The sequence below is a fragment of the Folsomia candida genome, unplaced genomic scaffold (assembly GCF_002217175.1).
Source record: "Folsomia candida strain VU population unplaced genomic scaffold, ASM221717v1 Fcan01_Sc016, whole genome shotgun sequence".
In the NCBI taxonomy this organism is placed as follows: domain Eukaryota; kingdom Metazoa; phylum Arthropoda; class Collembola; order Entomobryomorpha; family Isotomidae; genus Folsomia; species Folsomia candida.
The window spans coordinates 1,304,775-1,320,378 of record NW_019091208.1 but is presented as its reverse complement, the minus strand read 5'-3'; the positions used below and the strand labels follow the sequence as shown (position 1 = coordinate 1,320,378).

Below are 15,604 nucleotides of genomic sequence, written 5' to 3'. Positions count from 1 at the left end.
TCGACCAAAGCATTGTCAAAAGTTTCCTCATCTCCCTGTGCCATACTGAGTCCTACCTCTAGCTCAGTTTCAAGAAAACATGGATCATATATTTGTCGTTTTTTGTTTAATTTGTTGTAATTTGTAAGAAGTTTTGATAAACTGAAACATGATCAATATCAAGAAGATCTGTGTTTTCATCCCGCCATGGTACATACAGCATAATTTGTTCTCTATAAAAATTCTCAGGATCTTGATGGAGACCGAATCTGCGATATCGGATAATTCGAGAAGTTGTTCTCTCAGTTATGTACCCACTATTGTCAATCAGACTTAATGAGGTGATCGGTTGATTAATTTGCTTCCGCAGAGAAGAGGATACTTTGGTAAAGTTATAGTTTGCAACGTAATCAGCTAAACAAAGATTATCCAATGCCCTTGGCCTCACTACATAACGTTCTAAAATTCCTTTGAGAGCTATGTCGCATGAATCTGGATCCATTTTCTCAAGTTCGTCGGCAGGCTTAACGAAAATTACCCTGTCGTCAGGTCTATTCGTATTGATAAATGTTACGTCACGCGAACTTTGTGTCATAGGAATTTTTAATAAACAGCAAGCGGCCTCTTGAGCCGATACCTCTGAGGATTTCGCAAAAGCATTGGCATTGGCAAATGAGCTTAAGCGTTCTTTTAAACTAAAATTACCGTCCCTAATTTCCTTGCTAACCTGTCGTAAAAGTTTCGATACGCCTCGATCTGACTTGCTTATGTAATTCACAACATAACTGGCACAAGAATAGGGATCCAAAACAAATTGAATGTCAATGTTTGCTCGCCAGCATAAAAGAAGCCTCTTATTATATGCATTTATGTAAATTTCATGGGTTCCACGTCGAACAAAAACTTTGGGAATTTTGAGGTTGGAACGAATTGAGAAAATATAATTTTCTTCAGTAAGATCCAGATCTTCAAGAAACCTATCAAAGTTAATTTCTTCTGCATATCGCCCAAATGTGGCAAGCTTTTCTTTAATCTTGGCAAATTGTTCTTTATATTGCTTCACTTGGTTCGCAGGTAACGGAAGTAGTTATTAATTTGGCTACTCTATGCAAAATCATCGAACCTTTTGAGGGAGCAAGTGTTCTATTTAAACGATTAATGCTTCCAGTAAAAATGGTACCGAGAGCGGTGATGCAAAAATTCTCCAATCTGATTTTATTTATTAGTTGTGATTGTACTCCCTCACTAAGATTTCCCCTTTTTAGGGACCTTGTTTATTTATAACTTTTAATTGGGTGATTAGATTCTCCATTGGATGACTGCATTGCACTACCCCTTTTCAGTAGTTTGATCCGGAATAATTTTATTGAATGCTGGGTGTTTAAAATTGAATAAATCCGTCATTTCTTAACCGATTTATATCATTTTGGTCAAAATGTCCGGCCTAGATTACTAAACACCAAAAGACCTGATCTGGAGGTGCAAAACCAACAACAACAATTTCACGCAGTTTACCAAGCATGTTACAGAAACAACTATTAATTGTGCTGTTTACAGTTTTGAATGTATTTTGTTTGCAATTTATTAGTCTTGCGTCGTTGTCAATGACAATCATTCGTAGCACGAGCAGGAATTTCTGAACTTCAAATTGGAATAACTAAGCCAATTCTTAACGGATTTTAATATATTTATACTTAAAATTTTCAGGATAAACTACCCTACAATTTGTGGGTATCAAACTGTTGATAAAGTTTGCTAGTAACTAGCAATAATTACAAATGTGTTTCTAAGGCTACATTTTTGCCCATAATTCCGATCAAGATCACGTAATCGCTTAGTCGGATCAGATCCCGTTTCTATATTATGTATCAATAATCGGTGCAAAATTTCATCAAAATCGGTTGAGAAATGACTGAGATATCGCAGATGGTCACTTTTTTGGGGTGGGTCAAATGCATACTTAGTAATTTTTTTTCGTTGTTAGGTATTTGCCTCACTAAGAAAAACGAGCTTGTCAAAAGTTCGAAAGAAGTGTGGGCAGCCATATAGAAAAGCCTTACCAAGAAACTTGTCAATTCAATTCCACGGCCTATTTATGCTCTTATTGCGTCGAGGGGAGGTGCTACGTAATATTAGAAGCAGTGGGACGTAATAAAACTGACGATTCTTTGACTAATGATTTTATAAGTTAGAGGGTGCCAATACTTTTTGCGGGGTAATTTTGTATATTTGCCAACAAATTATTTAAAAACTGTGTTTATCTAATTTTAATCAATAAAGCATGATTATAATCGATCACTACATTAGATTGGTTAAATGCGTACAAAGTTTCGTGTGAATTTGATAATTCGTGCCTAAGTTATAACCATTTTTATTTAGCTTGCGTGGGTGGTGCCTATACTTGTTCCATTGACTGTATAATTCGGGAATTTAGAAAGGTCCAAATTTTTAATTAATAAAAACATAGAAATTAAACAAAACGTAAATTAGAATACTATAATATACACATCTTAACTAATAAAAACATGACGGCAGCATCCACTTACATGCATGTTCTTCTAGGTATTTGGGAGTGGACTGAAAAAAGTCGATTTTTGTGTTACATAACTTATGAACGGTCCTTTATTTAACAATACTCTGAGATTTAACTGATATTTATTATGTACTAAATGCTTATTAGAGGAACTTGTGACGATGGATACCTTGGCGATATTTGCTGTGGTATGGGGCAGTGCAACTTTTTTGGCTGTGCATGCGACGGTGGGTGCATCATGGCGATTCCAACAACGGGTCGCAAGAAACGATGGACTGGCTTACCGGTCCCACGCAAAATGAGATACTTTTTTAAATAATTGCTAAAATGTTGGCTTAAAAACATTTAATATTTACCAGTGTTTCTTTTCGTGCGCACGAAATTATTTTTATGCATGCATGGTGCTTAAAAATGAATAGAAATGCACGAAAATGCATAAAATGCAACTTATCTATGCAGAGATTTTCAAATTTTCAAGAAATTTTATATTTTCCTACCCTGTCAAATTTGGTATAAATATCGAATAACACGGAATTATTATTCTTTTTAGGAAAATTTCAAATAATTTACAAGTATTTGCAAATGCCGTCCAATTCCTCTCAACATTTTCATTAATAAACTACATATTGTACACGTTTATACTCACTATAAGTGTTTATTTATTCCCAAAAATATTCGAAATCATTGACAAAGTTCAAAATCTCTGCCATCTTTAATCACAAAATTTCTCAAATCTTCGTCCCTTTAACAAACCATTCCACTGCTTCGTCAATACTAATCTTGCCGTCTTTATTTGCATCAGCTTCTTTAACGAACTGGGCATAGTCGACCTTCGGTAGATTTGGGTTGTGCAGGAGTAAAACCTTCATCAGAGTTTTGAACTCGTTCTCATCAATGTATCCATTTTTGTCGGCATCAAGTGCAGTCACGTGGATCCTCATGAGCTCATTGTGGTCGTCATGACAACCAAAAGTTGCGACCAGTAGCTCCAGGGGAATTATTCTGTCGAATAGTTCAGTCCAGTAGTTGTGGTATTGTTCAAGCTGCTCGGCCGTGTAAATAAACTTGAGGGCTTGCAAGAGCCCTTCAAGATCAGTTACTTTAATCGTGTCGGTTGCACTGTCGTATGTTGGCAGTTTTCGGAAAGGCTCGGCTATCTCGTTCCTTGAATATGTTCGGTTTTGAGACATTTGGAAAATTATTATTTTCTGTGGAAATAATAGTGAAATGACAGATCTTGTACACAAGTATAGTTCATCTGTTAAAAACGCGTCATTTTATTATAAATATTTGCTGCATATTTTATTGAATTTCCAGTCAACGGTCCTGTTACCTGTCAAAAGTCCTAGGTTTCTTAATTTTGAAAATAGGTGAAGAATTTCAAGTACGGCTCAAACTCAAAATTCATACGAATTAGTAATTCGGAATTACTGTGTGTACCAAATAATCTTGTAGAAAAAGATGTTTGTGAATTAATAAATGCTTTAATATATACGTTACATGGCTAAAGTTGTCAATCCTCATATACATAGTTAATAATTCTACGTTTGCCCTTCCTAAATAAAGTATGGTATTCGGTTTCAAAGTGGAAATATCGATAATATACTAAAAATGAAGCATTTTTACCTTTGTGTATATAATTCAAGTAGTTATAATAATCTTGATTGGGGGAGATCCATAAATTATGTCACGCAAAAAAGCCCTTTTTTAGGACCCCCCCTCCCCTGTTGTCACGCCTTTGTCACGCTCGTCGTGACCCCTCCCCCTCTTGTCACGTCACGCCTGAAAATCTGAATTTTTCCGATACCTAGCAAGAATAACATGCATATTCGTATAAAAGGGGGCGCGTAGTAAATATTGCGTAATATCAGGACTATAATATCAAGGGAATCTTTTGTGCTGTGTCACCTGAGTTTTTTCACAAATTAACTTTATTTTGCCGAATTTCATGAAGCCACGCCTTTTTCATAGAACATGTAGTGCAAATAGCGGTTGAAGCGAAATATTTCTTCAATAACTGAGTGAAACCCGTGTAATTTTACAGGATAGGAACAATTCTTAGCTCTATTTATACTCATATCACACCTTTTGATGGAGTGAAAAGTCATAGCGTTATAGATTTGGTAATAACAACCTTTTCCAAAATTCACGTTAATTTTGTATTATTTTTAGATTTCAAAAGTTTCAAATAAGTTTTTCAACCACCAAATTTTTCATTTATTGCTATACATTTTTTTAATTGTTAAAATTTTTAGTCATGCAGCTGTCTTCAATTAGTACACATTTTTGAAACTTTGACTATGGTTCTTTCGGTCGAATTTTTTAAATTGTGCAAATTTTTGGAGATTTAATAATGTTTTTTAATTGTTGAATGAATATCTGCAAAATTATTATGATTTTTTGAAATTATGCAAACTTTACTCTTTATGGCATCATGATTTTTTTTAAATTTACAAACAATCTATATTATTGTGGATATTGTGCAAATTATTTGAAGGCTTGAACAAAATTTAGAAACTTGGTTGAAAATCTTAAAATCTAAACCTTGGTTGAAATTTTGGATGCATTTGATAATCGGCTGGACAAATATTTTTAAATAATTGCGAAACTGTGGTTTGGTCATAGTCGAAGAATTAAAATTTGAGTTAAAGTTTGCATTGAGTTAGGCCTAGAAAACGTGATGTCGCGGATCGGCCGAACCCCCCCTCCCCATATGTCACACTTTGTCACGGATGCTTGGCACCCCTCCCCCCCATCTTCAGCGTGACATGATTTATGGATCGCCCCTTGTACGAATATTTAATGATATTCCCAAGAAAAAGTTTGGAGTTGCTGCAGCTCGAGACCGTGAAGAGAAACTGGATTTGATTTCCATTTGAAGTATTAGCTTTATCCAAGAACAAAATAAGATGCATGAAAAATAACGTAAAAATGTTTATCATCTAAAGGGTGTTGATTTAATTCGGTAACCTTCATTTTTCTGTCAGCGCCCCAGATAAATTCTGCTAGAATTATTGATCCCGTTCATATTTTTCTTTGAAATTTTTACCATGTGTGGAACCAAGATACGTGGTAATTATGAGCATCGTAGCATTGAGACGCAAGTCTTGGAAACGGGAATTTTCACATGAAATACAAAATCTGCCATAATTCGAACGTGCCGGAAAAACCTCATGGCAATTGATGAAAAAAAATTTTGTCAAGGATGAAAAACGACCTGAACCACCCGGAAGGGTTCCATCTACTAGGGAAGCAAAGAATACGACGATATTTCTTGCGAAAACTTGAAGTTCTCATCGAAATGGTGCAAGCGAGTGGAACAACGGGACACGGATTTAACGAAAATCGAATACAAATAGTCTAGTGTGGTGAATAATGTCGGCGAATCTGCATATTGTGGTCACAGAACTTATAGGCTAACTGTGAAAAATCATTTGCTCCCCTAAAATAATTATGACCGTGTTCTATTTGCATAAACCTCATGCAAAAGTGGGTATTTGACGACGTGAGGAATTTGGTCACCATATACATACTCTGAACCGATGAATCTGAAATTCGGTTAAATCCAAAATTACACTGAGAAAATATGAGATACAGAACAGCAAAAACATCGGGGCTATCATTAATAGGGGTTCTGAAATGTGGGTCAGGAGCTGTGGTACCATGTGGTTTTGGGCGCGTGGTGGGACACCTCTAAATAATGTATGAAAGTAAGAAAACACGGTGAAATGCGAGATATGAGCAAATTCGACCAATATGCTCTAATAGTTTCGGGAACAAGGAATTATTGCCAATTGAGATATAAATTATTTTCATCCAGGGGAATACCACAGGTGACCTCGAAGAGTCCAATATTTGCTAAAAGAACAGCAAGTTTCACCTGTGCATTGGAAATTTTGGTGGAATGATAAAAATCTGTCCGCTCATTTCGTGGATAGCTTGTGGTATAAACTAAAGAGAAGAATGCACACGATCCAAAACTTTGAACAAGGAAAGAGATAATTGACAAAGTTCAAGAACTGCGAAATTTAATTCAAAAATCAACTTTGGAAAAATAAACATATAATTTAAGACAAAGGGTTGAGGCCTTTATTAAAGTGCATGGTGAAATACCATATACATAGGTATTTGTCCAAAAAATATTGGCTTTTGTATCCCTTGTACTTTTGAAATATAAGGATTTTATTTTTGTACTAAAAAAGGTTACCGGAATAAATCAACACCCTTTAAGGTCCACCTGTTTATTTGAATTAAACAACGAAACTCGTCTCAGGAGGGGAGCTTCACCACCTGCCCCTCTCAGATCTTGATGTGCTTTGCATATGTAGTAGGGTCGTATGAGTGTACTAAAACCCTGAAGTGGTTTGACTCCATGGCCACAGTTACGCCCGCCACACCCACTCAAAGGCGCCAAAAACACGAAAAAAGCCCTGTTTTCACTTGTTCAAACCCTCGCCAAAAATCCAATTTTGCTCGGATTTTGGTAAAATTTACATTTTTCTGATCCCAGATACTTGCTTGATCATATCCAGTAGCAATCTCAACTTTTTTAAAATTTTGAATTTTTTCGAATAACTCATCAGCCCGAAAATGCCCGAAAATTTCGAAAATTTCAAAAAAGTTTAGATTGCTACTGGATATGATCAAACAAGTATCTGGGATTACAAAAATGTAAATTTTATCAAAATCCGAGAAAAATTGGATTTTTGGTTGATTTTTGAAGTTGGTAACTTTTGTGGTTTTCATCCCTTTGAGTGGGTGTGGCGGGCGCAAATGTGGCCATGGAGTCAAACCACTTCAGGGTTATAGTACACTCATGGGACCCTGCCACATATCCAAAGGGCATCGAGATCCGTGAAGGGCAGGTGGTGACGCTCTCCTCCTCAGTATCATTAATAATGTACAACTTGAGATCACGATCAAGTCAAGGTAGCAATTATGCTACACAATTTATTTATGCAGTAATGCAAATATTTTCTAAATATCTGGTACCTGGACAAATATTCGGGTATGGACAAATATGCATATGTAGCTGGAGACCAGCCCTGTCTCCAGTTACTGGGAGGGAAACATACATAAATCAACGTCGACTTGTCATGGGTCATTTATTTCGTGAACCACATCGTGTTACTCAACTAATTGCACAGAATTTACATACTGGTCTTTGTCTTGTCTTTATCACCGGTTTTGTTTTCATTGCGATTCTAGACACAGTCGTAAAAACTGATAATGATACATCGGATATGAATGAAAAATAACTTTTTCCATTTATTGACCTACAGTCTCCAAACTTTCCGAGAATGTTCACAGTCACTTGTAGGTCACGTAGGTTAAAGTATGTTTTCTCATGTTTTCGGGTTTTGATATTCATATTCTCAGTTATATTTCTGGCTTTTTTCGTTAATTTTATTACTTTTGGCTAAGTTCTAAGATTTTGCCTACCAAATTGCCTACCAAATTACAAAGAAATCATTTTTTAAAATGATTAACTGTAAGAAATTTACAAGACTTTATATTCACTTTCGTCTTGGGTTATGTAATTCATTGTCAATGAATTAAATCACCCCAGACTTTGTTTCTTGATACAAAAATAGTCTCACACTAGGCAAAAATTTCAAAAATAGGGTCATTTTGTTGTCATAGTTTGGGAATTTTACAGTAATTTTTCATTCGTTTTTTGAGGTTTTATTAATCATTCATATCCGACGTCTGGTGATAACCTCGTGGTTGCTAAGTTCTTGTGAAATTGACTTTTCCTTAATTAATATTATTACAGCACTTTTATACCAGTTTTTAAATAGCGATGGCTGAATTTTAGTTCTAATTTCCTACCGAATTGGAAATATTCATGTATAAATAGAGACGGTATGTCCAATTGTAGTCAATTCTATAATATGTTAATTAATACTGCTAAAGTGAATTTAAGCTGAATCAGAACTTGACAAAAGAGTTTCTGAATTCAATCTTCAACAGTGTTTTTGGATGTATCCGTTTTATTTTAGCGAAAACCAGGATTCCTGAACAAATATTCATATTCTCTGCATTATTATCATTTTTTGATAATCAAGCAACTAAACATACCCCATTTATTATCATAATGTTCACCTTCACATACCACCGTGGATCAGATCGATTGACGAAGCAATTATGCTAAACAGGTTATTTGTCCAGTCCTTTTATAACAAAATTATTAAGTGCTCCTGCTGGATAGCTATGTACAGGGTGGTTTAAATGTCACGCTACAAAGGAAAATTTTTCAATGGGAAAAATTCGTAAATTTCCGTTAGTAACCGACATTTTGTCTCTGAAATTCAATATTTTAAAAATTTTGCCATCAGTTTTCATAATAATTAATACAAATCTCAGTCCCAAGTCTTGTAACTATTGGAGGTTTAGGGGTTTTTCCCATTGAAAAATTTTCCATTGTAGCGTGACATTTAAACCACCCTGTACAGGCAAAAACAAAAATTTCTAGTCTTTTCATTACGACACCTGAATACTTCATGGGAGGGGAGCTTGATACGAAGAAGTTGTTGATAAGAACAGATCTTGATGCCCTTTGGATGTGTGGTAGTGTCAGATGAGTTTATGTACTAAAACCCTAAGTGGTTTGAGTGGCTTGGAGTGGTTTGACTCCATTGCCACATTTTAGAAAAATTACCAACTTCAAAAATCCTCCAATAATCCAATTTTTCTCAGATTTGGATAAAATTTACATTTTTGTGATCCCAAATACTTGTGTGATCCCATCCAGTAGATATCTCAACTTTTTTGAATTCTAATGGTTCCAATGCAAGACCATTTTCAGCGTAACGTTCCGACCAGTATGGAAAAATGGTGGCGTCGATTGCTTCGTCTACGGCAGAAATGCTAAAATTGCGTAATGTATTTTCATAAATATACGAGGCGTCAATGGCCTCGTATTTTCACGCAGTGTGAAAATGATTAGATTTTGATTTCAATGGTTTCGCTCAATAGAAATATTCGTAGGAGAAATGGGTGGCAAAATGAAATATTCCATCCAGCCAAGAAGACAGGCAAGTGGCGAAAATGGGAAAACTTTATAGGCGAAATACAGCAATATTTAAACGATTAACGGCAGAACAATTCTAGCTTACTACATGCAACATTCTGGTGATTACTTTTAAGAGTGTTTTAATGCATGCAAAAAATGTACACAAATGTTTGAGACAAAAATTTGTGCATTAGATCTATTTATTGGCATGTATATATCTACAAGTTAGGATTATCTAGGATTAATACATTCTACAAATAAATTTTACGTACATGTTATACCCAACATGCGTAAAGCGATTTATTCCGAGTTTAAATTATTTTCTCAAAGTTGACAATATTAGGGAAGAATACTTAAATTATTAGCCTGTGAATGTATGTATATAATATGTACATTGGATTGCGATAAACAAATTATTAAGTAGCTTCTGCTACTTTATGTGAAGACTTTGTCTGTCTGTCTGTCTGTCTGTCTGTCTGTCTGTCTGTCAGCAGGATATCAGGAGAACGGATCGAGATAATCGAAATCGGTTTTCGCCATCATACATAGGACCCCAGGGGAGGATCCTATCAACTTTTGGGGGCAACCGGACCACACCCCCTTTGGCGCCAGGGGGTGTGGTTGGGGCAAAATGAGATTTTTAGTGCAATTTAATCTATGGGTAAAATTAGGTGAAATTAAATGAAATTAAGTGAAATTAAGTGAAATTAAGTGCTTCCCCGATTGTGCCACACCCCCTCGGCGCCAGGGGGTGTGGTTGGGGCAAAATGAGATTTTTAGTGCAATTTAATCTATGGGTAAAATTAGGTGAAATTGAGTGAAATTAAATGAAATTAAGTGAAATTAAGTGAAATTAAGTGCTTCCCCGATTGTGCCACACCCCCTCGGCCCCAGGGGGTGTGGTTGGGGCAAAATGAGATTTTTAGTGCAATTTAATCTATAGGTGAAATAGAGTAAAATTATGTGTTCCGGAGTTGTGCCACACCCCCTAGGCGCCAGGGGTGTGGTTGGGGCAAAATGAGATTTTTATAAAAAATTAATCTATAGATGAAATAGAGTGAAATTAAGTGTTCCCGAGTTGTTCCACACCCCCTCGTCGCCAGGGGGTGTGGTCGGGGCAAAATGAGATTTTTACAAAAAATTAATCTATAGGTGAAATAGAGTGAAATTAAGTGTTCCCGAGTTGTGGTGGGACCGTTTGGGGTGAAGTACGTCTGAAGCTACTTCCGTATGCGCGTTTGCGACGGTTTATTCTATGTAGAGTATGTAAATACAAGATGTTAAAGGATAACAACTATATTAATTAACCTCCACTATCTCAAAATTGTTGTCGATATGTGCGGTCGAGTCACTCTTGTCAAATAGTTGGTGCACTTTACATGATTTGATAGAATGATTTTCGCCTCGTAAATTTAGTGTTTTGTTGATTATTGAGCTTTCAAGCTGATGGTGCATTCCAGAAATAAATACGTTGTCGCAGATGGTATTACTGATTACAGATTCTGAAGAAGTTGGAGTCGTTATTATACTAATTCCACCGTAGGTATCGTGTACACGTTTAATTTCGTCCGAGTAATTTTGGAATTTTTTCAAATCATAATATATAGCCTCAGGCGGGAAGTACTCCCTTGTATTCATTGTGCAATCGCGAATTACATTTTTTGAACCGGAAATTAGTAATCCCATATCTCTCACATCTTTAAATTTCAGGGACAGAAATTTATTGCCTGATCCCGATACCAACACCCCGCCGTAAGGTAATGATATTTGCACATTTTCCAGTGAATTGTTATCTCCGGATACTGATATCTCCGGAAATGACTTATGGTAGAGTTTGCCAAATCTGCCATTTGATACTTTATTGTTGCTTCCAGTTAGCTTAAACTCACTGCAATTGATATCTTGCAACAAATTGTTGCTTCCTTCAATTGTGATTTCCGTCGCAGTAATATTCTTGATTGTGCAACTATTTCCCTTGATGACTAAGTCAAGACGAGTTACTATTCCTTCCTGATACAATGTTACATTGTCTGCACATAATGTATATGTATTATTTCTAGAGTCAACGAAATCCTTTAGTACGATTGTATCTCCAGGCTTGCAGGTCGTCAAAATTCGCCTCAACTCTTTCATTTTCCTGACGGTGAACTTATTCCGGTTTTCATCGAAATGTCCTATGTCATGTAAGCTTGTTATTCGATCTTCAACACGCCTCATCGTTAGTGAGACGATTAATTCCTTAGCATTGCGAAATAGGTTACTAGACTTAACCAGACCCGTTTTTGATTTCTCAACAAGTTCGTAAAACATTTTGGGAGTTTCTCTTTGTCTCAACAAGTGACTTACTTCCCACACGACCAGTCCAAAAGAGAAGATATCAGCTTGAACCCCGTAATTATTTCCCCTTGTTTCTGGGGCACGATACAGGTCATGTCCTACCCCAGGGGTCAGGGTACCCGTAACGGTTTGCTCTCTATGCACGTTCCGACATAAACCAAAATCACCGACTTTGACAGGCAGAAGAAAATCTGTTGTTGATGAATAGCTAAACATGACATTTTCCGGACGAAAATCACGATGCATTATGTTATTGCTGTGCAGGTATTTTAACCCTTCGAACATATTTCGTATGATGGTTTTTTGAAGGTTGTTAGGGTTGTTAATAGATTGAGCGTTAAGCCATTGTCTCAAATTTTTCCCACACAGCTCCATTTGTATACAAAATGTCGAAATGGGCTTTTTTTCTGCTTGTATAGTTCGAAATTTAATCATATCTGCGGCATTCTCATTTTCTTTTAGACAGTCCAAGTCTTTAATGATGTTAAGGTCCGAGACGGTGAAATGGGTGTACGTCGATTTCAGAATTTCTAATACATTTTCATGCTTTTTACCTGTCATCAGGTTATACTCTCGAGAAACTATTTGCTTTTCTTCCTCCAGCTCTTCAGGTAATTTTCCAGACGTGTCAATGAATATTACTTTGACGGCTGACAATCTTTTTGATTTTGCTCCGCTGATAGCTTTGAATACATGTCCGTAGTATCCGAAACCCAGAAATTCTTCCAGGGAGAGATGATCAAACCAAGAAGTGAAAGTTGTTGTTTCTGGCTCCATTATGGCGTATTTTTCTGTAGGGTTTATGATATCAAAATTTGTTGGGTTAATTACGTTTTTAATTGTCTTACCAGGTTGGGGTCTGAATCAAACTAGAAGAAGGGGAAGGTTCCGGTCAGTAGAGTAAAGTGATGCCAATAATTTTAGCAAGAAGAAAATCCAAGTATTACTCAGTGTACGTAAGATTCGTACTGGCCGTTGAACCAATTTGAACGCAGACTTTGTTCACCAGCATGAGCTGATAGCAGTTTATCTTGTAAAGCAGAATTTCAATGTAAAAATGCGAGAGGCAAGATAGGGTTTCGGATTTCCAGTCCAAAACTGTGGGTCACCCCACAGCATTACGTGATTTATGATTTTGGTACTTACGTTACACAAATTCTTGATGCCACTTTATTCAGATTAGATTAACTTAAAAGATCATGACAAAGGTATTGGACCGGCGCAATAAAATGCTCAGAACTTTTTACACAGTTAATGAAATTTCAAAAAAATTGCATATGTTTAGTACCAAAGGGTCTGGATTGCCAAACAGTTCAAATTTTAATGATTCACTTCCGCTCTCTGCTACAGTTAGCAATTTCTTCTTCCGATTTCGCATCAAATTCTGCCCATAGGCTGCACCTACTTTCAAGCTGATTTTCTTCAATCTGTTCTTAAATTTTCGTAAGGTGTGTACCGTTTCTGAAAGCTAAGAGTATTTGGATTTAGTCAGGGCTCAGAATTTCTCAATCATGACTCAATAATTGGTGAAATCTATCAATGGAAAGCTTATAACTTGGTCTATTCAAAAATAATTTTTTCGAAATTTAATTTCGCTGTGTTCCCGCCCGGCGCGCGTCTTAAGGGGCGGTCCAATACCTTTGTCATGATCTTTTATTTTGCTGATTTCAGCGGATTTGCTTTTTAATCTTGCCGAATTGTCAGATTAAACTTGATCGATGGATTTCCCCGCCCGGAAGATGCATGCACTAAACCCCTGTAGTCGACGTCGCAATATAGAAACCGAAGCCTGGTGGTCATCTGGAACATCAGGGAAACCAAGGTTCCCGGAAAACATCAGGAAACTTTCGTGTCTAGGATGTTATGGACGAATTGTAGGATTAGAAATTCAATTCATTTGGTTTTCGCTCCGTTTGTAGAAAAATTCTTGCTTCGCAAAAACTTACACCATACACATTGTCCATTTCTTCTGGATTTTTCTCATTTTTACACTTCAGAATAAGAAATGCAAGGTGTAAGAAATGCCAGAAAGTGCATCTAGCGAAGGGGTTGTAGTTTCTTTTAAACCTTGCGGGTAAAAATTTCTGTAAGAAACCACTTTCTTGCGGTTTATTCTTGCACCAGAAACAATGACAATATAACAAAATTGTCTGCATGTGGAAACTGGTATTTAGCTTTGGAACCCTAGAGATCTGAGTTGAAGTAATGCCATTGGCCGCAATTGTACTGTCCAACTCGTGTTGTACAGATTGGTTTATCTGTTATAAATTTATTTGTTGTTTGATTTATTGAGTAAGATAACATAACGTATACGAGGTACTGCGTAGTTCGTTGTATAACTTCCACCATGAAGTGGAGCCGGCTGGAATTACCTGTGCAGAGAATGGATGCGATTATTTGCCAGCAGTATCACTCAAGTCAAGTGAATATCCTTTACTTTTATATTTTTGCAGAGATAACGTAACTTTTATCACCCCACACCTCGTCCAATAACTCGTTGAACGTCACTGGACCATACTAATATACCGATGTCGGCTTATGAGTATACTAGTTATTGCTGACATGTATGTATGCCGGCTATTAGATATAGTCGCATTAATTCTAAAAAGACGTAAGTGCGTTCAAAAAATTGCGCGACCTTTTTTGATGCATATATGTATCTCAGGCGTTGCTCCCAGCATGAAGTCGTCGTTGAAGCTGCCAAAAGAGCCTTCTCCATTTTGTGTCAAATGCCAAAGGGGCCTTATCCAAAAACAAAATTTTTCAGGAGAGCGCGCTCTCCTGAAAAATTTTGTTTTGCGCTCGAGCGTAAAAACAAATGATACAATTACTAAAAGGTATAGCAAGAGAAGTAAGGATTTAGTGGCAAACGTTGAGCGAGTAACACAAGTATTTTTCTACGCTGCGCTTCAGTTCCTTCGGCCTTTTGGCTCAGTGGTGTGTCGCGTTGGCTGGCAACGAGACGTCGTGGGTTCTAATCCTACCAGGAGCATATGAATATTTTTGCAAATTATTTACTTTTGTAAATTTTAATTAATGAATTTGCTTATCTAATTAATAAAACTATTGCATTTATCAATTAGCATCGTTTAATGTCAAATTTTGAAATTAGAAATAATTTTAATTCCGTTTTATTTAATAACTAGCCTACAAGCCCGTCTTAAAGACGGGCCACATTTCAAGTTTTACACGAACATATCGAAATTCCTTGGCACCACAAACTAACTTATGTAAGCAATTTAATGCATAAGGAGTTTTTTATCGTCGCTAAAGATTATTTTTAACGTTGCTAAGGAAATTTTTTTATCCTGCTAGGCAAATTTTATGTCGCTAAGGCAATTTTTTTACGTTCCTAACGGTATTTTTTTATGTTGCTAAGGAAATTTTTTTATCCTGCTAGGCAAATTTTATGTCGCTAAGGCAATTTTTTTACGTTTCTAACGGTATTTTTTTATGTTGCTAAGGAAATTTTTTCATGTTGCCAAGGAATTTTTTTTACGCTGCTAAAGAAATTTTTTTACGTTGCTACGGAAATTCTTTTATGTTGCTAAGGACATTTTTTTATGTTGCTAAGGAAATTTTTTTATGTTGTTAAAGAAATTTTTTTATGTTGCCAAGGAATTTTTTTTACGTTGCTAAAGAAATTTTTTTATGTTGCTAAGGAAATTTTTTCATGTTGCCAAGGAATTTTTTTTACGCTGCTAAAGAAATTTTTTTACGTTGCTACGGAAATTCTTTTA

The 15,604-nt window shown here is 36.2% G+C and overlaps 2 protein-coding genes across 8 annotated transcripts; both read right to left on the bottom strand.

The window, feature by feature from the left end:
• Positions 1-3,151: 3,151 nt before the first annotated feature.
• Positions 3,152-4,916, bottom strand: LOC110856617 (parvalbumin alpha). Of its 7 annotated transcripts, none has more exons than XR_004836390.1 (4): positions 4,139-4,916; positions 4,013-4,068; positions 3,846-3,942; positions 3,152-3,770 (listed from the first exon to the last, which is right to left on the bottom strand). XR_004836390.1 is itself a non-coding variant. In XM_022105110.2 (2 exons), the coding sequence occupies exon 2, from the start codon at positions 3,700-3,702 to the stop codon at positions 3,241-3,243; it is 462 nt and encodes a 153-aa protein (XP_021960802.1). In that variant the 5' UTR covers positions 3,703-3,770; positions 3,846-4,123; the 3' UTR covers positions 3,152-3,240. The 7 variants fall into 7 exon arrangements, 1 of the variants encoding a protein (XP_021960802.1); XR_004836393.1 differs by having other exon boundaries at positions 3,846-4,068; positions 4,139-4,319; positions 4,421-4,916; XR_004836388.1 differs by having other exon boundaries at positions 3,846-4,068.
• Positions 4,917-10,748: 5,832 nt separating this feature from the next.
• Positions 10,749-13,009, bottom strand: LOC118437837. Its single transcript, XM_035857228.1, has 2 exons — positions 12,713-13,009; positions 10,749-12,655 (listed from the first exon to the last, which is right to left on the bottom strand). Exon 2 carries the CDS (start codon positions 12,639-12,641, stop codon positions 10,827-10,829), a length of 1,815 nt encoding a protein of 604 aa, XP_035713121.1. The 5' UTR covers positions 12,642-12,655; positions 12,713-13,009; the 3' UTR covers positions 10,749-10,826.
• Between the last annotated feature and the right edge of the window lie 2,595 nt (positions 13,010-15,604).

Bases quoted from the DNA above. Each gene is read 5' to 3' on its own strand.
- LOC110856617 (XM_022105110.2), bottom strand. From the start codon at position 3,702: ATGTCTCAAAACCGAACATATTCAAGGAACGAGATAGCCGAGCCTTTC.
- LOC118437837 (XM_035857228.1), bottom strand. From the start codon at position 12,641: ATGGAGCCAGAAACAACAACTTTCACTTCTTGGTTTGATCATCTCTCC.